This window comes from Erpetoichthys calabaricus, chromosome 17 (genome assembly GCF_900747795.2).
Source record: "Erpetoichthys calabaricus chromosome 17, fErpCal1.3, whole genome shotgun sequence".
NCBI lineage: Eukaryota > Metazoa > Chordata > Cladistia > Polypteriformes > Polypteridae > Erpetoichthys > Erpetoichthys calabaricus.
The window spans coordinates 43,217,666-43,244,182 of NC_041410.2; the positions used below are offsets into that span (position 1 = coordinate 43,217,666).

Below are 26,517 nucleotides of genomic sequence, written 5' to 3' on the forward strand. Positions count from 1 at the left end.
TATTTCAATGTAAGTGCAGTAAATTTCTCAGATTATACTAGGAGAACCGAACACTGCTGAAAATTGCTTTTAATGTTGGCAAAGCATGTTATGTTACATGTATGTGCATCATACGAAAACTGGATGTAGTGCCTCGCTGGTTGTTTAATGACTTCCAGCACAGTAAGCATGATGGAGGGAAGCTTTCCTGAGGTATTCCTGACCCGTTGGGCAGTTTCCTAATAAGTAACAACAGGTAGCCAAAATAAACTGACAAAAAATAGTTATCCTGTGCAAATTACACAGCATTGGCCCTCTTAAAAGAGAACTAAAATATATTCTATACGTCATATTCATCACTTTTGAGGTGTAATATGTTTGTCACATCAATGCATATTATAATAACGGCTCAGTGATATGAATTATTATCCATGGGAGTCATCATTTGCCTGCACTGACCTACTTTATTAAGGGTGTTGTCATTTCCCACTTTCTCCAAAATGTTTTGTACACACTGGTCAGAGTTGCTGTAATACAGTATACGCATGTTGACCTGTCAAGACTTCTTTTTTAAATCCCAAATTTTGTGTTGGAAGTTACGCACACAGATTTTGAGCCTTTATCTGTGCGCACACAAGCTTTATAAATGAGACCCCTGGACTGTAATTGAGAACTCCTGCTTTAGGGTTTCTGATGTAATACACGATTGTTGACTCCACAGAGACAGTGACTCAGCTTCTAGTAATGTATTCCAACAATTTTCTTTTCTCAGTTAGCAACATAAGAAAGAAGAAACCAACCAAAGACAAAATGTTTGCTTGTTGAACCATAAACTCTTTTCCCCTCCTTATTTCATGTTTCAAAAGACACCATTCACTCCTTACCAGATGGCACAGGTAAATGCCTAGGGCAAGGCATGGGAAGCTCCCATATAGGCTTATTCAACATGGCCTTCATGATTTAGAAAAGGTGCTTGCTGGCTCATTGTTCCCTCTGGATTGTCTTGCAACTTTTCTTGTGATAGCATTTCTGTATTCCGTCATTCCTTTTTTTCTGCTCTGTAGAGTCTTTATTCCTAAAATTCTTTAATTTCTGGTTCCCTGTTAACTTGGGCAAACACATGTACACTGTAGCTGGCTGGGATCTGAACCTGTAAACCTTGTGGATTTACCCCCAGCTCATCAGCCATTAGAGCACTGGGCCTTATCAAACCATGGTGAAAGTGTCCGATAAGCCGATGTCTAGTGTGCTGAAGTGACTAATTCCTGTTAGTCTGTAATAACCAGGCGGGGAGATGTGCCCAGGATTGAGTTTGTACAAGCTTATTTCTTTTTCCGCTTTGTGTTTTTAATTGAGTCCTTTTCTTATTTGCTTGTTAATGAATTCATGTTTAGATGTTTTTCTTTGTGAGTAGTGAATATATTTGCTTTATTGTGCCCACTGTGGCCTCAGTCCAGATGGACAGGATCTCAGAAACCTGTTTTATTGAACATAAGGGGCATTAGCTCAGAATCTAAGTGTCATTTCTGCTGTATGCTTGTGACTTGAGCTGTTCAAATATACACTGTCCTCAGTGTGGCTTGAACATGCATTTGAGTGTGTGGGTCAACGGTTTGAAACTGGCATTTAGTTCTAGAACACCACAGTGATTCTGAAAGCTGTGCAGGGACTTCACCTTTATGTGAAGTAATAAAACCTCCTTGTTTGTTACTGAGACTCCAGCATCAGTCCAATCAGTCATCCCTCTTTCTAATTTTGCAAGAATAAACAAGCTGCTACATAATGCAGCTCCATGAGGAGTCCACACCCCAGTGCACTTTGAGGCTTTGCAGTAGAATTGGACAATAGCACCAAATTCCTTGGTGTGCACCTGATAGCTAACCTAACTTGGACAATTAACACCTCCTCCATAGCCAAGAAAGCACAGCAGCATCTCCACTTCATTTGGCGGCTTAAAATGGGAAGCCTACTTCCCCCCATTCTCAACACATTCTACAAAGGCACCATCGAGAGCATTCTGACCAGATGCTTCACTGTCTGGTTTGGGAACTGCGGTGTTTCTGATCATAAGAACCTACAACGGATAGTACACACAGCAGAAAAGGTCATTGGGAGCTCACTGACCTCCATTAAAGACATCTTTATAATGCATTGCATCCACAAAGCCTACAGTATTGTGTAGCACTGCTCCCACCTCTCCTGTGGTCTCTTTGTCCCATCTCCATCTGGCAGAACTTCTATACCATCTGAACCAGTTTTGCTAGGTTGTACAACAGCTTCTAACCCTCAGCTGTCCAGACTCTGAACTCTGTTCTGCCCTACCACCCTCAGATCTTGTTCTAGTTGCTGCTGATGTTTTTTTTTATCATTAGTTGTGTTTTTTTATTTATTTATTTATTTTTCAGATTATTATAATTGATTCACTTACTTGTTATTTATTTATTTATTTTATAGTTTTTTATCTGTCTTGCATTTGTCCTGTGTTTATGTATATGTTGCATCATGGTCTTGGGGAACATTCTTTTGTGCCACAGTAAGCTGAAATACTATGTATAAATGGTATGCCAATAAAGCCACTTCACTTGGCTTTGTTTGATCTTTGACCACCCATCATTTTTTCCATTATAGCATGGCAGTGTCTATCCCTGCACTGCGTTTGCTCTTTGTGCTCGAGTTGTGTCAGAAAAGAAACATATTTGGAGAAAGCAGAGATAGACAGACAGACTTTTAAATGGAAAAGTTACACAAATTATTGTTGTGCATGTGCTACCTAGTCAGGTATTATAATGAAGCTATTAGATTATATTTGATGTCTATAATTACAAATAAACACCTGTGTTGGTTGAATAGCACACTTTTATTCAACATGTCTATAGGTTGGTTGGTATGGAGGGTCTAATGTCTTTTTGGACCTGGGGCCCATGAATTTTGGATCTGCCTCTGCTTTCCTCATGACAGAAACTGCATTTTACCTTGAAGAACTTGGCATTTGGAAAATTGTTAATTTTGTAATGATGAAATTAAAAAATCTAATAAGTCCTTATAATGCTCAGACATTTTCCAATGTGAAGCTGGGTGGCATTAAGATGATCTGCTTTTTCACCCTTCATTCCTCATACTGTTCGTTTCAAAGAAGTTGTCATAGAGTACTGTAAATGCAGTTTGGTTGCCATCTAGTGGTAAAGTCAAAAGCTTGGTCCAAAGCAGGGATTTCACATTGAAGAAGGTTGCATGAGCACAATTTGTGCAGCAGCACCAAGTACATGATCAATAAAGTCATCGTTCAACTGAGTGAGGATCACTGGATCACAGGCAAATCACATGCTGAACACATGGTTGAAAATCAGTCTGTAGTGTGCGACGGCAATGCTCTACTAATATGTAGTCAGTACACATTCTCCAAAATGTTAAATATGTTTCTTGGATATAAAATAAAAAGAAACAGTTTTACAAATAAAGACCTATTCAATCTGCCCCACTTTTTAGTTTTTATTGGTTTATTGGCATTTAGAAATCCAGCATGCTTCTCATTTCATGTTCCACTGTGTTGTCATGAACCCAGAGTTGCTTAACACTCCGTGACACAATTTTACAAAAACTCCCAAAATAAATTACCCTAATTAAAATATGGTCATTTCGAAATGAAGTGAAGTGAGCGTTGGAGTGTAGAATTTAAATTATTCATCATTGTGAAGGATGAGGAACAATTTGAGTTAAGATGTGCACAACGGGGTGGCTGCAGTGTGTGGAGGAATATTTCGGATAAAATTAAATAAATGTGTAAAAAAATAAAAGTACTATGAAGCATGATAATAAGTAAAGAAAAACAGCATGAATTGCTAGAGTAAATAAACAAAGGCTTCACAAAATGTGCTTTTGCTTATTTATTTATTTATTTATTAAATTTTCTCTGTAATATTCCTTTAAACGCAACATGAAATATGCCTTGAATTTGTCACTTTCACAAATCAGAGTTAAGATGGGTAGGCTCTAGCGAGCACTATTTCTTTTAATGGGAATCCTTCTCTTCTCCCTCATCTCAATTATGTTAAAGATACTGAGAGAAATTACATGTTAGAGCAGACCTGTTGCTCACACCAAATCTTCAGCAGGCCTTTGCATTTCTGAGGGCTGGCACTAATCAATATGATTTCCAATCTTTGTATACTCCATATAAAATAGAATGTCCGTCCGTATGTTCCCTATAAAATCCTACACCTGTTGACGAACTGGACCAGATTTTGCATAGTTGGTCTCTAGGACCATACAGACAAGATAGATTACTCTGGAACCTAAAGTTTTGACACTGGGGGCCCCAGTGGATTTTTTTTTTCCTGTCTATTACAGTCTACACACCAGTTCCTCCTACTGACGTAGAGCAAGTGTAACATCCAAACAGGCTGAAGCAAGACTAGTAGACAACATGAGAGAAGTATAACATTTCTTAACCGGGCAATACTGTATACTGCTACTATTTATTATAATACAAAAAAGAGTATCATGTGCTTTTGCAGAGGGATGTTGGATGAGGCTTGATTGAGAATGGAAGTGCAGTGCAAAACAAAGAAGAATCAAAGGGTTATTGTTTAATTCCTGCTTTGTTTGCTTTTCTTCATAATTTAAACACTACAACCTGTCCACCTTAAATTAAGAGGATGAGCCAGACATGACAACGTGCATGGTTATAACCCAGCAAGGATTTATCTCGATTGTGGAATCCTATCCAACTCAAAAAGAACAAATTCTTGATTCTTGACAGTAGAGACACTGATACTGAATCAATGTGGATGATGATGGGACAGCCAGCAATACTAGCAGTTCCTCCATTAAAAAAAACTTATAAAGCTTTGCTTCCTTTCCATAAAGCATTGTACAAATATATCTTTGCAGTGCAGTGTACTTTGGCTAGTTTTAAATAAAATGATTCCTATTGTAAGCATTAATTCAGACTCCCACAGACCCCTGGGTGACTTAGCTCCATAACAGAGAGTTGAATATACTATTAAAAATGCAGAGCGTGGACACCTGGTTAGGTAATGCTGCATGGTATTTCCCAGTCTTGCATCATGCGAATGGAGGGGATTGGTGAAAAGCCCTGTAGCTGTCCCATGCCCCTGATCTACCCTTTTCCTATTTCACTATTTTAATACAGTATTAATTTCAAAACACTATATATACTCGTGGATAAGTTCACCCACGGATAAGTCAGGACTTGATTTTACCGTATAATTTCTGGTATCCAAACCCATCCAGAATAGTTTTAGCTCCAAGTCGTGCCAGAGGAGAATAACCATGCCATGCTTTTTAGTTCTGGCTGATGCAGAGACTGCCACAAAGTATTGTTTGTTGGAAAATCTGGACACATCATTGGTTAATAGCTTGGATTCCTGAGTACTGTATATACTCACAGACAAGTTTTCCCAAGGATAAGTTGGGACTTGATTTTACTGTATAATTTCTGGTATTTTATAATGTCGGCCATATAAGTCGAATGCGGAAAACTCACACTATTGGTCCAAGAGATTATGATATGCTAAGGCCCACCTGAGAGAGTAACCTTGGAGCACACTGCCTTTTTTTTCTATGTGGGTGCGGAAATGCATGTAAAAAAAAAAATTAAGTGTCACATTTTTGAACGGGCGTATAAGTCGGGGTTTCGGGTTTCAAGACCTGACTTATACGTGAGTATATACAGTAAATGAACAGCTGACATTCACGTTAATCAATCAAGGGCTAGTTTGAAGAGATTATTTGTAACAAGATGTCAGTTCCACTATGAGCAACAGACAAGCTCACACCAACAGAGCAGACCTCTCCCTGAGACGCCACACAACTGAGTTAACCCAAATACAGGAATAAACTAAGACCACCAAAATAATAATAAAACCATCCAATAAGTGCATTTCAATTGAAAAGTAATAAAATGCTACAGATTATGTTAATAACACACTCAGCATTGGAATAGTGCATCACCAAGCCAGACAGCACATATGTATAAAACAAAACAGACAACACTGCGGCTGCAGGACGTGAGCCCACGCGCAGGAAAGCACAGAAAGAGATCAAAGTAAAAATTTGCCGGGCATGGAGTTCCATTGGTATTTGTTCAATTAAAAACAAAATCCCCATTCAGTGTTTTCTGAATCTACGAGTAGGTGTGTATATTTTATACAGAAGAGTATTTTTTTCTTCATTAAAAAATGAATAGATGGGCCTAGCACTCGACGAGCAGGAACTCCTGAGGTATGCCCACAATGACAGGTCTGTGTTATAGCTTTCATAGCCAAATTGGTCATCACCACATTATACACATGACACCCCTTAGTATGCATTGTTAGTATTCAGTGGTTTTCATATCTGTAGTTGATGTGTATTGCCAATTTCTAAGTGTAAGGTGAATAAAAACATGTACTGCGTAACTAATTACAACTGTCTTTCAAACAAAACCAGTTTGCATGAGTCTTGGGACTTCTGTGTTAGTGAGACACAAAAGGTGTGCAGCCCCACTGACGATGTTGCTGTGGAGGTATAAAGATATTGTAATGATTCATGCAGAGGTCAACATGAAGACCCACTCAGACAGTGGCAACAAGCTGCACATGGATACAACCTTAGTCTTGTACACAACTAAAACACTTTCCTGTTGGCAAAACATTGTCTGTAGTCAGTCCAAGAGACTGAAATTGCAGTGTGTTTGGCTGCAGCTGATGCATTCCTATACAAACTGAGGCATGGGGGGTCTGAGCAAATCTGCATCACATGTCACACATTCCCCTTTGAGAAAATATTTAAAAAACAAAAATGTGATATCTGTCTCTTTGATGAAGCAAATACAAAACAAAAAATACTAAGTTGCACCTGAATATTACATTATGCATACATTTTGTAGCTTCTGAAAATAAGAAAGTGTCTATTTTGCCACATTTAAAACATGTAGACACGCAAACTTAAAAATATGATGTTTTCTGTCGTTTAACAATCATTAATGGAATTTTTGTGTCCTTGTTCGTGATTATGACTGTCTTATAAGCCAATATAGATATCCTAGAGCTGTCCTCTTGAGGTTTCTGAATTGGAGTCTGTATTTAAGAGATCATCACACAGAAATCACGGGATCCTTCTTCTGTTATAGGTTCAGAACAGTGTGAGGTGTTTTATGGTGGCTGGAGTGCCAATCCTGCCACCAACCCCCAAGTTTTTCCTGCAAGTTGGAGGACCTTCTTGCAATCCTGGATGCAAATTAACGTCATACCCAGGATGAAGAAATTGCAGCCCAATCTAGACTAATTCTGTTTTACATAAATGGTAACCCCCTTCTTACCTTTTTTGCCCATCCTTCCTATAAAAATTGTAACTGTCCATGTTATACTCCTCTCCATCTTTGTTATTTAGCTAAGTTTCTGTTATTGCTATAATATATTAATTATGCTCAGCTGCATGCAGTTTCGACTCATTTGTTTCTAATTTGTGGTGTTTTTAGCATTAAAGTTAGAAATTTTAATGTGTTACATATTTTATCTTTGCATTTTAAAATTGGGCTACAATTTAAGTTCTTAGGTGTATTTGTTTTTACACCACTGTTTGTCCCTTTCATGTACAGTTCTAAACCTGGCCTGTCGCACATTCCCATGTTTAAACAATCATCAATTAACCTACTGATATACCTCCTCAATATATTGGTACCCCTCTAATTTGGATGAAACCCATTATAGCAAGGCATGTCACATTTGTTCCAAGAAGAGTCCCAATGCCCCATAAACCTTAACCTTTCTATCCTAAAGTAAGGTTTAAAACATGCATTAAGCCTTCTAATCTCCTTAGTCTTACTTGGACTGGCACATGGCACCCAGTAGAAGGTGCTTCAGCTTGGCACCTAACTCATTAAATTTGAACTGCAGAAATGCCCTTGTGTATGTGATTTTTTCCAGTGTGACAAATGGGTCTGTACCTGTCTACTCTGGAGTCTTCTTCTGCACCACCTTAGGGGTGCACATCATCTCCAGAAAGACACTTGGGCAACATCTGTCAAATCTGTAATACAATGTAGGCCAGCCATCTCCTACCCCAGTTCAGTGCCCCTGAGCTGGAGGAGCTGGATCATCTGGCATATCCTGTAGATGTAACCTTCAAGGAACTCTCCAAAAAGTCGAACATCAAAAAGTACTTTTTACTGGTGTCATGTAAAATTTCAATTTGAATTTCTCAAACCTTTCCATTCAAATTTAACTTATTAACTTAAATTATAGAGGAAAGCCAAGCAAAATGGCACCTTTTATTGGCTAACTAAAAAGATTACAATATGCAAGCTTTCGAGGCAACTCAGGCCCCTTCTTCAGGCAAGATGTAATACCTTACATAATACCTTACATCTTTGATCTTACGTTGCCTCGAAAGCTTGCATATTGTAATCATTTTAGTTAGCCAATAAAAGGTGTCATTTTGCTTGACATTTCTCTACATTCATAATGGCTAACACGGTACAACACCCCAATACTAACTTAAATTATTGAAATTAACACATTATTATCAGATTTAAAAAAGTACTGCAGTTATTTAATACCTGCTGTCTCTCTAAGCTCATATAATACTCTTCCCCTCAGCTTCCTGCTGTGTGTCTTTCTTTGAAGTTGTTCAGTTTTACGTTTCCCGGTCTATTTTCTTAACTGTGCACCCCTCTCATCACTTCGTTACTTTCAAGCTTTCTGCCTATGCCAATTGTACTCTTTCCCTGTGAATGAGCACATACACTGTCGTCCCCGTACTAGTACTAACTTTTCTAAGAACTGTTATACCAAGTAAAACGTTATACGCAATACTTCCTTCTTCCTAAGAGAACTCACTTACTGAATTTTGTCTGCTGTGGTTATTTACTTACTCACTTACCAGTTTCTACCACTGCTTGCCCTAGCTTGGCGCTTTCTCACTTGATGCCTGTTTACATACTGTGGAACTTTCGTGTATGAGTGCTATATTCTATACTATTCTTGTTAATAAATGTGCTTATCCTGCTGCTCTTTGTTGCCACAGTACTCAAGTGAATCTTAATGTCAACCTCTGTATGAATCGCTGAATTATCTTGACTCTACAGTGGCATCTGCAGAGCCCGCTTCTGATGATGTTAATGTCAATGGTACTGTTTCTGTTTGAATGACAGTTGTAATTACTGTAGTTATGCAGCACATTTATTTCGCATTCCTCTATAAATATACAGTAGATATCAACTACAGAGTGTAAATCATTGGGTCCAAGTGTGAACAGCACCAATTCTGGGGTAGATTCAGAGTGACCTGACGTGGTGAGATTGTTATGTCTTTTTGCAATGACATAATAAATAGACCTCAAGTAATAAAGAAAAGTAGATGGATTATTGTAAATACATTAGATTTTTGCTAATTATTCATGACATTTTTGATGGCAAGTCTAAAAAAGGACTCCACAACAGAGAATGGGATCTTATAGGTGATCCTGCCATAGTATGTCAAAAACTACAGTATTTGATTTTAATTTGATTGGATATACTTTATTAATCACCAAGTGGAAATTGTCATTTCACATAACAATTTAACAGTCAGAGCACCGGATCAATCATTATACATATTTGTCAAGTTAGGTTATAAATATATGACCTGTAATAGGGTACTCTTCACTTAGGTGACTGTGTTATCTCAGGTCATCTTGAGACTTAAAAACAGGTCTACAGTACACACAGAATACAAAAAGCAGCTACCTTAGGTAATGAAGCCAAAGGACAGCACAGTCAGGGCTTGTGACTAATCTGACTGTGACATCTTTTCTTTGTAGTGTTTTCGTTAGTTTTGAGGTTCACAAAATTGAACCCATATATTAATTATTGAATTATTTCATTATTTGATGTAATAATAATATCCAATACTCATTTAGGGATTTCATCTTTCTTCTAAAATGTGCAAACCTACTTTATGGTAAAGTATGCAGACAGTGAGGCGGAATGGTCAAGAATTTGGACTTCGAGACTTCAGACTGTTGGTTTGAATCCCCCTACTGACATCGTGTGACCATGAGCAAGTCATTTCACCTGCTTGTTCAAATTGGAAAAACAACGTAAATGTAACCATTTCTATCTCAAGTGTTGTAGTGGCTTTGGATAACAGCATCAGCCAAATAAGTAAATTTTTTTTTTTTTCCTCTGCTGTTGTTTTTAAAAAGTCAGAACAAAGGAAACATTTGAGGAGAAATAACGAGGGTCATTTTGAATGTATTTATTTATTCATAACCCTACAACATGGGGAACTACGAGATCTCAAAACAACAATCAATTTAAGGCGATCTGAAGAAACATGAAGGCTAATAATAATATTAGTAACAGAAGAGATAATAATGATAACATTTTAAAAGGGGAATATTTATTAAAATAACCTATGCACTATGAGTGAGGTGTTTTATTTTGTTTTATTAAAACTATTGTTTGTTGTATGGTACATTCCACCTATCGGTGTTAGTTATATTTTTTATGTTTTATTTTTCACTGCCAAGGATTGGCAACGATGTTCGGTGTTAGTCAGTGGCTTTCAGCGTCCAATGTGTCTATCTAAAGTTCGATCTATTTATGTACATGTCACAGACGGTCATTGAACTTTGTCAGTTTGTGTAATGTTAATGCAAGTGGCCAGGAGATGCATGCTTCGAAGTCTCACAATGATTTCCAACACAATGTTTTAGTGTTTTGCAAGGCTTCACTATGAAAAACTGCATGCCCCTTTACATGGCCCAATGCAACATGCATTTATAGTTCTATGTGTGGCTTTAAATTTATACAGTATCTGAAGAAAAATAAATTAATCAAGCTTGGCTCTCATGGAGGGGCACTCTTTCTTCATGGGTTCATTGTAGCACCTCTGTCACCAATGCAAATTCATTTTAGGCTAATTTACAGTTGGTCTAACACACACCCATGGAATTTAACAGAGTAAAAAGATTAAAGCAACATAGACCACAATCTGTCATGAGATTTAAATCTATGATGCTGAACCCATGAGGAAAATACTAACCACTCTAGAACTGTGTTACTAAAACTGCTATGGTGATAGTTATATCTGTTCCTAGTTATACATTTGGTGACGCTGGAGAGGGTGGCCTAGTGGCTAATGTCCAGTCTGTAAATAATAACCTAAAGATCTGCTTCCACTTTACCTTGTCAGTGCTGTAGTGCTGTGTTTTCTATGAACTGTGCTGCTTAAATTTAAATAAGGTCTTATTGTTAGATATACTGTATACTCGAGCATCAGTAAAGTCTATCATATCATGCCCAGGCTTAGAAATTAAAATATACACAGCAGGAATGAACTGATTTAAGGACTGGATTAAGTGCACTTGTTTTAATGTTCTTTTGCTGTTGTGTATTTTTAATACCTGGCATTGTTATACTTGTATACATTATGCATTTTTAAGAATAAGTTTAAGTTTGTATTAGATGATGATTGAGAAGGCATGTTTTACTTTACTGACAAGAACAGCGGTGCTTTGAAGGTTACCTAACCTACCCGAGTCTTTTAGGAGATAATGGTAATTACTGAGTCAGGATGTGACATTTGTGATGTGAGGACAGGATAAGTTTGTAAGAATGAATATACATAGCTTCCCCTTTTAGGCAGAAAAATTTAGGGAGTGTAAATTATGGAATGGGGGCTGAGAGCATGAAGCCAACCGGTTTGACAAAGATGTCTGTGTTCAGACACTACATGAGCTCATAAGTCGTCCCCTACAGAAAGGCCATAAATTGCCTAGCTGATATGAAGCAGGTCTGGAGGACTGAAATATTATGATTGGCCATTCTGTGCCCCATTGGTCCAGTTGTGCCAGAACTGGATTGGATGAACTAAGGGAGTTGCACATACCCACTGGGCCAGGAATTTCAGTAGAACTGGTATATGTTGGTCATTCTGCTTCTCTCTCTTGCCATTTTGCCATTAAGAAAAAAACACCTGTCTCTCTTGCCATTTCTCCATGAAGAGAAGACAGCACTGTCTCAGTTTTAATACTCCATTCAAAGGTGAGACAAGATTGAAGATAAGCTGAGAGTCACCTATGGACGCAAGATGCACTTCTAATTAGGCTGCAATAAAATTTTTGTCACATTTATTTTATTTTATACATAATTTGGGCATATTATATATAACAGATGATTAATTAGAAATGTAGCTCTCTCTCTTGTTTGTTGTGATGCTCTGTATTGTTGTCTGAAGACATAGATATAAAGAGAGTGTGCTACATGAAGGCTATAAGTATGAGATTGAGATATTTTGTTAACGTCTACACAATAAAAAGGATAAAGGGGAAAATAGGGTCACTTAGGACCCTACCAAGATAAAACAGTGTGCAGCCTTGAGATTTCAGGCTAATCTCCTTGGTTACTAAGACACATTTCTTGTTGTATTGTATTCTCTGAGCACGGTGGCGCAGTGGGTAGCGCTGCTGCCTCGCAGTTAGGAGACCCGGGTTCGCTTCCCAAGTCCTCCCTGTGTGAAGTTTGCATGTTCTCCCTGTGTTTGCATGGGTTTCCTCCCACAGTCCAAAAACATGCAGGTTAGGTGGATTGGTGATCCTAAATTGTGCTTGGTGTGTGTGTGCCCTGTGGTGGGCTGGCGCCCTGCCCGGGGTTTGTTTCCTGCCTTGTGCCCAGTGTTGGCTGGGATTGGCTCCAGCAGACCCCCATGACCCTGTGTTAGGATATAGCGGGTTGGATAATGAATGGATGGATATTCTGTGAGCTTTTTATGTGAGACTGGTAAAGCAGACCTGTTATAGTGAATGATGTTACCAGCATACTCTGAAAAAGAGTAGCCAGGGCTTCACCAGCTATAGAAAGTGTGGCTGTATCTTCCAAAACAGGTGGGAAATGATAACAGTAGGCAGAATGGAGTACTAACACTCAGTATGGATTCTTTTTAGCAAAGACTATTTTATTATTGGATTGTTAAATTCCAATATAGTTGTGTGGTGATGCATTGTCACAACAGATAACAAAAAAGGAACTCCGTTATTTATTAGAATGTTGCAGGTCATATAGATTGATTACATCTTGCCTGAAGAAGGGGACAGAGTTGCCTCGAAAGCTTGCATATTGTAATCTTTTTAGTTAGCCAATAAAAGGTGTCATTTTGCTTGGCTTTTCTCAACAGGGCATATAGATAAATTCAAGGCTGCTACATTTCAGGCCTGCAGTTGAATCTGTCCAGCAGTCATCACTATTAGAACATAAGAACTTAAGAATTTTGACAAACAAGAGGAGACCATTCAATCCATGAAGCCTGTTTGTTTAGCTGATAACTAAGCTGTCCCAATAATGTTAGAAACCCAAACTACATTTCTTAGGCTATATTTCGCACTCAGTAGTCTCCTCTCCTTTGCTATTTCCAAAGACTGTAAATGTAGTCTATTATTCTTGTGCAGCTACCAGCTAGTCAAAATAAAACAAATGTTTAATCCTAGTGCAATGGAGATCATTGTCATATATTTCATCAAGGCCATACACTAATACGTTACAAATGAGAAGTATTTAGAAAATTTGCCAATTCTAGTATGAGGCCTGTTACAAAATGTAATTTATTTCTTGTTTATATTCACTCAGAATATAAACAGCTTCTGGCTTATTTACTCAAAAAGATACTAAGATTTGCATGGAGTCTTGGGATTTTACTTCTTGTACCTGACATTTCAGTAGTAAATGTCAAAGTCTGTTACTGTCTTTGTGTTCTTTGTCCACACAGCTACCGTCTTTAAAGCTGGTGTTTGTACAGTTTGCAGTTACTCTGCTGGTGATAGTATAATGGCGCTGCTTCTTCTGTTGGTGGTGTGGCTGCTGCAGCTGATAGACACCTCTCATCCAGCACCCTCCTCCAGTGGGTTCCACTACCACGACATCATGAATGGAAATGGCAATGGAGAGAGTAAGTTTAAGTTGAAATGAGAGAGAACCTTCACAAGCAGGATGATTATCGGTAAAGGCTAAATGTTTAGGGCTTGGGCATGTTTGGATTTAATGTCTGTCTTCATCTTTTTCCATCTCTAGTATACTTCAATGGAGTTCAACTGCATGTGGAGACAATTGCCACAACAATCACTGCAACTCAAGGGTCTAATGTAACTTTGCCATGCCGCTATTTCTACCAACCCTACCTTATTGCAAAACGCAAAACTAGAGTCAAATGGTCTCGTCTTCCTAGCAATGGTGGACCAGATACAGATGTGCTGGTGGCCATTGGTCACCATCACCGCAGCTATGGAGAATTCAAAGGTCGTGTGCACCTTCGTAAGGACTCTGAAGGTGACGTCTCCCTCATTATCACAGACCTTCGACTTCTTGACACAGGGAAGTACCGCTGTGAAGTTATTGATGGCTTAGAAGATGAAAGTAGTACTGTAGAGCTAGAACTGCGTGGTAAGCTCATTGTATCAGTACTTTAAATCCTTTCATTTTCATGAGGAATGCAAATTGGGATAGAAATTGAGAAAATGTGGAATTGAAGTTTAAACAGACCTCAATCTTTTTGTGTTGCATTTATTATGAAAAAGTCATTAATCTGTGCTTTGTCCTCTCTGTCTGTGTAATACCTCTTGAGGTATTCCTGCTCTCCTCTGACATCCCAAAGACATGAGTGCAAGGTTAGGAGGCTGTACTAAAGTAGTCCAGTGTGGGAGTTGAGTACATGTGTTTGAGTGGACCTGTAATAAATTGACACCCATTGATGGTTCCCACCTTTCCCCTAATGTGGTTGCAATAAGCTTCAGCCCTTCACAATCCTGGGTTTGATTTAGTGGGTTTAAGAATATTATATAGTATTCTTATTTCATATGTTTTTTTTATAAAGATCTAACTTTAGTCAAGTTCTGTTTCTCGTCTTTCTCTATTCCAAGGAGTGGTATTTCCATATCAGCCGAAAGAGGGGCGCTATAAATTCAGCTTTGAGATGTCTGTTCAAGCCTGTGAGGAGCAGGATGCCACCATTGCCACTTTTGACCAATTGTATTCAGCATGGGAAGAGGGTCTTGATTGGTGTAATGCTGGGTGGCTGGCAGATGGATCAGTGCAGTACCCAATTACCATGCCCCGGGAGCCATGTGGAGGGATCAATATGGCCCCAGGGGTCCGCAGCTATGGCATTCGTCACAAACAGGAGGAATTCTATGATGTTTTCTGTTTTTCATCTTTCATAAGAGGTAAGTGTGCTGCATTACAGGCACATCTGATTATTATCATGGATGATTTAGAAATGAAGTAACCATTCAGCAGCATGCTTTGCCAGCATCAGAGGCTAAAAATTAAAATTATAGCATAACTAGTAAGTGTATTTGGTGCTCTCTGGAATGGAGTAAAGTGCAGGTAAGGTCAATAAATAAATTCATAAGTGCCAGAAATTTTAGCCCCAAATCATACTTTTACTGAGTAAACCCACCAAGGGGAGCATTTTGCAAGCCTGTGCCAAGTTCCAAAAATTCCTCCTGGATCACTTCAGAAATAAGGCATTGGTGGAGTCACTAAATAAAGTTCCCCAAAGAGAAAAATATCAGAATAAAACACAGCTTATGGTCTTTCCCTGTACAAATTGAGAATCTGAGCAAAATGTAGTGGGAGTGGGTTCAAGGATGTGGATTTTCATGTCTGTCAAACACACAAACATAGATTTGACTTTACTGCAGAATAATTTATGGCAATGCTCCTATTGAATATTAAAGACTGTAATTACCATACAGGGAAATAAGGTTGTACAATGGTTACAAATGTTGTAGCACCAGGAGACAGGCTTTGAATCCAGTCAGTGTATGTTTGAAGACTGAGTTTATTTTCCCTGTGTAAGTTTTTTGTAATTTTCTTTCAGAATCAGTGGTTGCCTGATAAAATTTTACCAAATTTGGTACATACCAGTAAATGGAGATTCATGTTCTATTCACTTTATTCTTGTATAACACCCTGTTAGAAAATATTCCTTTAAACTTCTTATATATATATAAATACTATAGTTAGCAATAATAAAAGAGTTAAATACCATATAATCCCAGTTTAATAGTGAATTACACTGGAATATGAAGTCTTAATTACATAGAAAAACACACAGGCATAAAAAACATCCCGTTACAATTTCACACTTTTTAATTCTTATTAAACAACTAATCATAGTAAAGTAAGAATGAAATAATAATTAAAAAAACAATTCTGGTCGTCTTTTAAATCTGTCTCCGTGTCCTTTGGTGAGGATACAACAGCCATATTACTAACAATGGTCTTCTGACACGAAAGTTAGAGATGCTATCTGAGTCTTCAAGACTGATCAATAATTCTTCTGGAATAAAACATTTTGGAAGGTGAGGTAAAACTGAGAAGGCTGTGTTTAGCAACGTTTCTAGCTTGAAAGTAGTGGAGGAATTGTGTTGATGAGAAGTTGTATTTGAAGCATAATTGTTTGTAGGATGCAAAGACATTATCTATATACAAGCCTCTAAGTGTTTTAGCCCCAGACATTTTCTAGACATTGAATAGTGTATATGTTTGAGAGGGTGGAAAAAGGTGGTTGTTGTGTAGAGGAGCAACAGATAAACGCTTTTCTGTCTTAAAGTGCTTCCCCATATTCTGAGAGAATGAAGGGTAATTGGATTTTTTAGTGTAATGATGGTAGTTTATATTAACTGGGGCACACAGCAGAGAAAGTAAAGAAGTGCTGCAAGATTTTATTTCTATTGCCAACCAAGCTTGTGGATATTCAACAATTTGTGTTGATGTTAAGGGGCCTCATGTATAACACCATGCGTAGAATTCACACTAAAACATGGCATATGGACAAAAGTGGAAATGTGCGTATGCACAAAAAAATCCAGATGCATAAATCTATGTGAATGCCAAGTTCCAAACACTTCCCCTTTACAAAACACAACAAACATGAAATTTAACGCATGTGCACACATCTACAGCCCCACCCTGACTCCTACCAGAATTTTGCATATTTGAATATGTGAATCAATATACATATCACCTTTCGTTCATGATTTGGTTAAAAGAGAATGGCAAAAGCACATAAAAGAAAAGTATTTCCGCGAAGGTGAAGTGGAGGCAAGGAAAAACATACTATTTGTTCGCTTAAGTGGTGTTATAAACAACAGAAGGAAGTTGATCAAGTGATACAGAGTGGCAGAGACACTCGAAAGTTCAAGTTCAGAAAGTCACACAGTGCCTAAAATAAAAAAGAAGTGGTCAGATATCAAAGTTGTTGTGAAAAGGCAAATTGTAGCCCACTGTCTGAGTTTTAGAGTTATTATATTATATTATATTATATTATATTATATTATATTATATTATATTATATTATATTATATTATATTATATTATATTATATTATATTAGAAGTGTATTACGGCACAGAGAAAAGAGAAAAATAGGGAAATAGTGAAGAAAAAAAGTTTGAAATGTTGACTTTAATATCAAAATTTCCACTTTAACGACAAAAATAAACTATGAGATTAAAGTAGAATATCGTAAACTTCATCTTAAAATCGTTAAATCCTTTGTATTTTATGTGTTCGATGTGTGTGAATCACTACGTGCTTCTCAAACTGGCTTTCTCTTATTCCAACAGTAGCACCCAGGCACTGATCTACATACAGAATACATTACATTCATGATATTGCAGATGATATCATTTTCTTGATGAAATGTATTAAAGCATGTATTAAACATGGGGACACAGCGCAATGGTAGCAATTAGCTTGCGCCCCGTCCAGGAATTGTTCTTGTCTCCACCGTCCATGTATTGTTCCTGCCTCCTGCAAGATGTTTGCTGGGATGTGCGCGACCCTCGATGAAATAATTTATTGTAGCAGTACTGTCTCTTTCAAACGTACCAACCTCCAATTCCTGTCCTTCCTTTTCTTTCTCCATGTAACCAATCGCCACACAATAAGCTCTGTAATAAATGTGAAATCAGCTGTAAGCTTTTAAGGAACACTGAAAAATCTTCATAATACATGTTTAATTATTCCATTCATCTATCCATCCAGGTTCGCACCAGTCCCAGCAAGCATACAGTGAGTGTAAGGAATAATCCCTGGATGGGGTGCTAGTTCATCACTACCGCTGTACCACCATGCTGCATCATGTATAATTATTAACAGTATACATTATTTAAATTAACAATTAATCTTTTTAATGTAATACACATACTTTAATGCATTTCATTTTAAAAATGATATCAACTATACATCCTAGTATTCTAACAGCACAGAGCTCCAGAAGCCAGTCGTCATCATCTGTAAATATGTGCTCTCTCCTATTGAATTGAATTTTATTCCTTTATTGTTATTATATGTGCAATGAGATTCAATATGCAAATCCTCCATAAACTTATTTTCTTATAAAATGGTAAAATAACAATAGTAATAATAATAATAATAATAATAATATGATGTAAACAATGAAAAATATATAATATAAAAGCATAAGTACAATATATACAGTATGTACATATAGTGTAGATAGTGCAAATGGTTCATAAAGTGGCTCAAGTTGTGCAATATTACAGCTGTAGTGCAAGTTTACAGTGAGGTAATTATAATTATAAGTAATTATAAGTTAAAACAGTTCTCCTGGGAGCACTTGATGGACTGATTGAGTGCATTTATTGTTCTTGGGAGAAAACTGTTTCTGAACCTCAAGGTCTGTGCAGGAAAAGCTCTGAAGCATTTGCCAGATGGGAGAAGTTCAAATAGACTGTGCACATGGCTGAGGCAGCATGTGCTAGAAATGTTCCCCAGGGCTAGAAGCTGTATCTTGATAATCCTCTGCTCTTCAACACAACCCGCCATAAAGCTTTCCAGTCAGCTTCTTTACAGCTGTAATTCCACACTCAGATACAATGGGTTAAAATACTCTGAGTGGTGCACTAAGAGTAACAACGCTAAAGCAGCAATGGTATTTGGAATAGTTTAGCCATTCTACGCACCATTATATTGTTACAGAATGATTACAATCAAGTGAATTAAATTTGTAAACAATATGCAATTAATTTCGGTGTATTTGATAAATCCCGTGTCATTGATGCAAATATGAATAAAAAAGGTAAATGACACAGAAACACTGCTTTGACACTGGGTGCCGCCAGTTTGCAAAATTGACCAGAAATGTGTGTATGCAAGGAAGGGGCTACCATGAAAATGTGCATAACTTTATGCCGAGTTTAGTTTTTATACATCTGAAAGTGTGCAAGGAAACGGGCGTACGCAACATTTTTGTGCATACGCACCATTTATACATGAGGCCCCAGGTCTTTATAGCTTTTATATTTGCCGCCCAGTAATAAAATTGAAAGTTGGGTAGTGGCAGGCCCCCTTCTGCTTTAGATAATTGCAGAGTGCCCTTTGTTTGGATGCATGAATGTTTTGAATTCCAAAAAAGTTAAGTTATGAGTAAGTCTAATTTCTTAAAAAAATATTTCTTAATGTAAATGGGGATGCTTTGGAATAGGAAGAGCAACTTGGGCAGGATGGTCATTTTAACAATGCTGATACTCTCTGCTAAGGTAAGGTAGAGGTTAGATCATCTAGTCACGTTTTGTTTAATTTTTTACTTGCAGTCAGGAAATTTTGTTGAAAGAGCTTTATATTTACTTGTACTATTTACCTCTAGATATTTAAACTGATATGCTAAGATAAATGGGAAGGTATCCAGTCTGAATTAACAGGCTAGAGAATTCACTGGAAAAAACATGGTTTTATTCAAATTGATTTTAAGTCCAGATATCTTTTGTAAATCTGCTAATGCTTTTAGGACTACTGTCACAGAATTTAATAAGTCTGATATGTACAGTACCATATCATCTACAAATTGTGATATTTTCTGTTCAAGTCCTTCTCTGAAAATTCCTTTTATCTTTGATGTGTTTCAAAAGTATATAGCCAATGGTTCAATGGCAATTGCAAAGATCAAAGGTAATAAGGGGCATCCTTGTTGAGTGCCACATTCTAGTTTGAAGTTATTTGAAATAATGTTGTTAATACAAACTGAGGCTTCTGGACTAGTCTTAAGTAGTTTGATCTGTGCACATATGTTTAGGCCGAACCCAAAATCTACTTTCAACAAAAAAGATAACAGTGGTATGTCTTTCATTTCCTAGGAACATCTGAGTACTGGGGTGTTTTCCAAACAAAGATTTTTTGTGAAGCAGTATTTAGTTGTATGAAATTAAATCAAATGTGAAAAACTGGCTGTGCAAAAATTTGGGTACCCTTGTAATTTTTCTGATTTGAATGCATGTAACTGCTCAATACTGATTACTTGCAACACCAAATTGGTTGGATTAGCTCATTAAGCCTTGAACTTCATAGACAGGTGTGTCCAATCATGAGAAAAGGTATTTAAGGTGGTCAATTGCATTCCCTTTGACTCTCCTCTGAAGAGTGACAGCATGGAATCCTCAAAGCAACTCTCAAAAGATCTGAAAACAATGATTGTTCAGTCTCATGGTTTAGGGAAAGGCTATAAAAAGCTATCTCAGAGGTTTAAACTGTCAGTTTCAACTGTAAGGAATGTAATCAGGAAATGGAAGGCCACAGGCACAGTTGCTGTTAAACCCAGGTCTAGCAGGCCAAGAAAAATACAGGAGCGGCATATGCGTAGGATTGTGAAAATGGTTACAGACAACCCACAGATCACCTCCAAAGACCTGCAAGAACATCTTGCTGCAGATGGTGTATCTGTATATCGTTCTACAATTCAGCGCAATTTGCACAAATAACATCTGTATGGCAGGGTGATGAGAAAGTAGTCCTTTCTGTACTCAAGCCACAGACAGAGTCGCTTGTTGTATGCAAATGCTCATTAAGACAAGCCAGATTCATTTTGGAACAAAGTGCTTTGGACTAATGAGACAAAAATTGAGTTATTTGGTCATAACAAAAACTGCTTTGCATGGCGGAAGAAGAACACCGCATTCCAAGGAAAAAACCTGCTACCTACTTCCAAATTTGGTGGCTATTCCATCAGGCTGTGTGACTAGTTTAGGGACTGGGGCCTTTGTTAAAGTGGAGGATCAGATGAATTCAACCCAATATCAACAAATTCTTCAGGATAATGTTCAAGCATCAGTTACAAAGTTGAATTTACGCAGGGGTTCGATATTCCAACAAGACAATGACCCAAAACACAGTTCGAAATCTACAAAGCCATTCATGCAGAGCGAGAAGTACAGTGTTCTGGAATGGCCGTCACAATCCCCTGACTTCAATATCATTGAAAATCTATGGGATGATTTGAAGCAGGCTGTCCATGCTCGGTAGCCATCAAATTTAACTGAACTGGAGAGATTTTGTATGGAAGAATGGTCAAAAATACCTCCATCCAGAATCCAGACTCAAAGGCTATAGGAGGCTTCTAGAGGCTGTTATATTTGCAAAAGGAGGCTCAACTAAGTATTAATGTAATATCTCTGTTGGGGTGCCCAAATTTATGCACCAGTCTAATTTTGTTATGATGCATATTTTCTGTTAATCCAATAAACATAATGTCACTGCTGAAATACTACTGTTTCCATAAGGCATGTCATATATTAAAAGGAAGTTGCTACTTTGAAAGCTCAGCCAATGATAAACAAAAATCCAAAGAATTAAGAGGGGTTCCCAAACTTTTTCGTATGACTAAGTTATAATCCGTTAACACCCTGTGTGTAATTATGTTTGCAGTATTAAATGTTATCGTTGTTGTATCTTGAAGATATCCAGGTCTGGATTTAAAATACAAGTTAAGTCTTAGTCCATTATAATTTCGTGAGCTTTGACATTAGGGATAGATGCAAATCCGTTTTGGAAGAAAGCTGTATCATTCATGTAAGGTGCATAGATATGAATCAAAATAATTTTAGTACTAGATAAATTGTCCGTCACCATGACATATCACCCTTCACAATCAGATATTACATCTGACACTGCAAATGGGATAGTTCTGTGCATTAAGATTTCCACACCCCTGGTTTCTTTGTATAGCTAGAGTGAAAAAACTGGCCAGACAACTCTCTTTGCACCTGAAACTGGTCCTTGCTTAGTAAGTGAGTGTCCTGTAAAAATACTATCTTGGCATTTAGACTTGTTAAGTGCGAGAGTACTTTCTTTCTCTTTAATTCATGATTGAAACCCCTGACATTCTAGCTCGCAAAGTTCAGTATTTCGCCATGGAAATATTTCTTCTGAACTTTTGTAGACATTTTGTAGTTTTAGCTTAAGGTAGTGTAGCTGTGTATTTCCAAAGTTACCAAAGTTCAGCAGCTCTAACTCAAAAAATGGGATTCAACAAAAGCCTGATGCGTAGAAATGATTCCACACACAAAATATCATTGTTTTTAAAAATTCTAAGTAAAACAGTTCACACAAAAAAGAAAATTAAAATAGCAAAAAAAAAGGAAAATTCTTATTAAGAAAAGTTCTGTTCAAAGCTTAAATCTTGTTACATCTCAAATCGTTACTATTTGCTTGACATTCCTGAACCATTTCAAAACATTTCTGAACCATTTCAAGACGTTCAGAAAACTGTGTGCTTATCCCATCTCTGAGTAGAAAATGGGTTTTTCAAGTCCCTGTTTACTGGGACCTGTCCTAAACACAACTGAATCTATTATCACACTGTTTCTCAGTTATAGTAAGAAGGTTCTATCTCTTATTAACTTATAGGGGGAAAAGACTACACCATTGTCTATGACTATGGAAGAAATTATATTCTATTCAAATTAAGCAAACATTAATATGAGTTTAACTCAAAACTTTAACTTTCTAAAATTAGCTCTTACAGGTAGTACATTGTGCATATGATAGCTTTGACATAGATTTCATATTATTGGTAAGTGATACAGCTATGAAGTATATTGCTATGTTGTCACTAACGGTTATTGGGGTATAAGGGGTAAAACAGAAATAGCACTGCTCTCTTTCTCTCCAACTCCTACCCAGTCCCACCCCATTCTGCCTCTGCAAGTGAGGCAGGCCATACTTTGCAAAGTCCCAGTCTTCTGACATGCCAAGAGAAGGAGCACGTCTAGAGCAAAATGAACCCCCAGCAGCTATGTGAAGAAGGTTAAAACTGAGATATCTTGCCAATCCTGCCACCAACTCCCGAATTTTTCCTGGAAGTTGGAGGACCTTCTTGCAGGGCTGGATGCAGATTAACAACATACCCAGGACAGTGCAATTACTGGTTAAGGGCCTTGCTCAAGGGCACAACAGAGAGGAGTCGCTTCTGGTGTTTACGAGATTTGAACCGGCAACCTTCCGATTGCATACTGAAAACTGTTAAGAACACTAGAGAATATCAAAAGGGTGAGATAAGCAGAAGACACTCAGCTTGATGTGATTCAGTAAAGTCAAACATTTCAAACTGGACTGTTCACTTGTAAGATTTGTCACTTGTATAAAGTATACATAGTGTATATATTTTTAGGAATAATGCATCTTCTTTCACTTAATTGAAATATTAAATGGAAACAAGTGTATTTTAAACTATTTGCATACTCATTTAGAAAAATATATTGTTTATAGTGGAGCTCATTTGAGAAGCTTTTTTTTAATGTTGTTTAAAACAAGGTAAATAAATTGCACTGGTTAATTAATTTTTAAACTACTTCATTCCCTACATGCTCTTCTTTCAAAAATCATCATATCCTCACGCCACACCCACAAAAATTATTAAGCTAAACATTTCCATTGGCAGTGATATACCTCTGAAGTCTATTCCTGTTTTGCATGATAATTGTTAAACAGTGCGTGCGTCAAACTGGTGAGTGTCTGTGGCACCAAATCCTAATCCTCGAATAGAAGGATAAGGCAAACCAGAATTAAGGTAAAAAGATTTCAACTAACTGCTGAACGTTGCAAAGGAAGCAATAGTTGCAATGGCTTTGTAGAACTAAATGTTTATTTGCAGACAAATATTTGTGTGGTTTCCGAAACAGAACAAATACAATAACATAAAATAACTCGCAAATTAAAGGCTCAGAGAACGCTAAAACTGGTAATGCCCAAAAGGGCCAGTAGATGGCAGCAGAAATTAACAGCGCTATGACGTGCTGTCGTTGACAAAAGGCACTAAATAAAACGTACCAAATACGTTAGCGCTGTACAGACTCTAACAAATCACTATTTAAGCAACTATTACTAAGTCTGTTTTCTTCAAGAACTTATATATTACTAAAGAAGCAACATTTATGAATGTACTTATACAGTTTTGAATGTTAAACTGAACACACTTTAACATAAAGGATTGTCTGAACTTATTGGTAAAACAACGTTACGAGCTTTGTCTTTACTTTTAGAAAATTATTCCTTATAAAATAAACAGCAAAGCGTAACTTATATCAAACAGACGCGCACAAAGTCAACAAACAATTGAATAAATGCGGGTGCATTCAGTACTGTACAGCATTTTCCGCGTATCAGATACAGTGCGCATGCTCACGCATAACCTGTGAGCGTGATGACGCAACAGATTACATGCTCACACTTTTGTACAATAATAGTTGTTTTAGGTTTAAGCCCCAGGTGCTCTCTGCATGGAGGTTGGATGTTTCTCCCCATGTCTTTGTGGGATTCCTGCTGGTACTGTGGTTTCCTCCCACAGTCCAAAAATATGCAAGTTATAGGTAGATTGACGATGCTGAATTGGCCCTAGTGCGTGCGTGTGTTTGTGTGTGTTCACCTTGTGATGCTTTTTGTCCAGAGATCATTCCTGCCTTGTGCCCTGTGGTTGCTGGGATAGGTTCCAGCTGCTTCATGACCCTGCTCTGAATAAACATGTTTGGAATATGGATAAACATAGTATTGCTTTAATAATAAGTTAACGTCCCAGTTTTCTCTTTTAGTAATATTCATGTGAGAAAATATGCTTGAAAGGAAACAAAAACATTTCATTTTTTATTATATGACCATTGTTATTTGCCTCTTTATGACTCCATTGCCACTATGAAAATAATCCTCTTCTTGGGTCCCAGTACAGTACTGATTTTGCTGGGGTCCTCAGATTATAAAGTTTATGAACCCCCGCTTTAGAGTTTTAAAGCACATGAGTGATATTGTCAGATTTTATTCTATAGTCGTTTAAAGCACAAATGAAAGTAACGCCCATCTGATTCATGATTCGTTCTAGTCAGAGCTAAATTATCATAGTACAGTAACAACACTTTTATATTAGAATGTATTATTTTGTATAATTCATTATGTTGAATTATTTTAAACAGAACCTACAGTATAAACACAATATTAACCTAATATGTTTAACAACATAATTTGCATCATTCTTTATTAGAATGGTACAACCTGTATTATTTTTGTATTTAACAAAATATAATACCTAACACCATATCATACTGTTAAATGAGGGAATACATTTGTCAAGTACTTTTACTTTAGTACTTTTAAGTATATTTTCAAGCAAGTACTGTCTTAACTTTACTTATGTAGAATGGTCAAGTGGATACGTCATCTTTTACTAAAATACGTTTTTGATTGTATATTTGTACTTTTACTTAAGTAAATTGTATGAATACTTCCTCTACCATAGAGAATAATCTAATTTATTGATAAGCACAAGGATTTTAGAAATATGATAGCTGCATATATATTGACTTTAGCCATTCCCCGCAGCTCTGCCTGCGTAGTAGTGAAACACAGGTGGCACAGTGGTAGTGCTGCTGCTTTGTAGTAAGGAGATTGTGGGTTTGCTTCCCGGGTCCTCCCTGTATAGAGAGCGCTTTGAGTAGTGAGAAAAGTGCTATATAAATGTAAAGAATTATTATTATTATTAAACAGGACAAACTTTAAAAATCAATAAACAAAAAGGTATCGCTAGCTAAGCGGAGACAAGTTACGCTCCAAAACACAGAGGTAGTCCGACTCCCCACTTCTGATGTCACGCTTCCCCCTCCCCTCGGCCCGCAGCCTCTGTATCGGATTTGCACAAATAAATCAGTACCGCAAGCAAACTATGATTCTTAATTTGATGAGAGAAGTCACAAAATCAACCAGAATGTTCAAGCAAATTATAGAAAAAAACCCAATCTAAATTTGTTAAGTAGTTCGCTCGTGAAAAGCGGACAGACAGGCAGACGTTGGATTTTATATATATATAGATAGATGTAAGGCTGGGTACAAGGCTGACCAGCTAAACAAACATATAACATAGAAGGGACTGCCTGTTTACTGGTTATTTAGATTTATGGTTTATCTTGCCACAGATAAAATGTTTTGTAATAGCAAGTCTTTAAAAGTGATGTCCAATGTTCTGTGGAGTTGTTGCTGTTGTTGTCAAGGGATCAAGTGGATAATTCTTCTTGCATTGGAGTGCACTCTTTCTCTTTGTCATGTGGTCCTTTGTTTCTGGTGTGCAGTGCTTTCTTTACTTAGGCTCGTTGCTGTGTCTTCTGGAAATTCATAGGGAAAAGCATTACTCTTTCTGATACAAGAATTTAGATGCTGTTGCCTTCTTGAAGTAATGACTGGTTCTCAGCCTTTCAGTCTGGCACAGTGCTTGACTTGGCATAC

General features: G+C 37.3%; 2 protein-coding genes across 3 annotated transcripts in view; both read left to right on the plus strand.

The window, feature by feature from the left end:
• Window positions 1-26,517, plus strand: part of LOC114667240 (EGF-like repeat and discoidin I-like domain-containing protein 3) — a 742,682-nt gene that overhangs the window by 179,842 nt on the left and 536,323 nt on the right. The window lies entirely within an intron of this gene.
• Window positions 13,758-26,517, plus strand: part of LOC114667855 (hyaluronan and proteoglycan link protein 3-like) — a 56,229-nt gene continuing 43,469 nt past the window's right edge. For both annotated transcript variants that reach the window (XR_007933810.1, XM_028823357.2), the window contains exons 1-3: window positions 13,758-13,904; window positions 14,027-14,395; window positions 14,872-15,174. Coding sequence is in view for 1 of the 2 variants with exons in the window: in XM_028823357.2 (XP_028679190.2) it covers window positions 13,784-13,904; window positions 14,027-14,395; window positions 14,872-15,174 (793 nt within the window). In the remaining variant the exon portion in view is untranslated. The remainder of the gene's footprint in view (window positions 13,905-14,026; window positions 14,396-14,871; window positions 15,175-26,517) is intronic.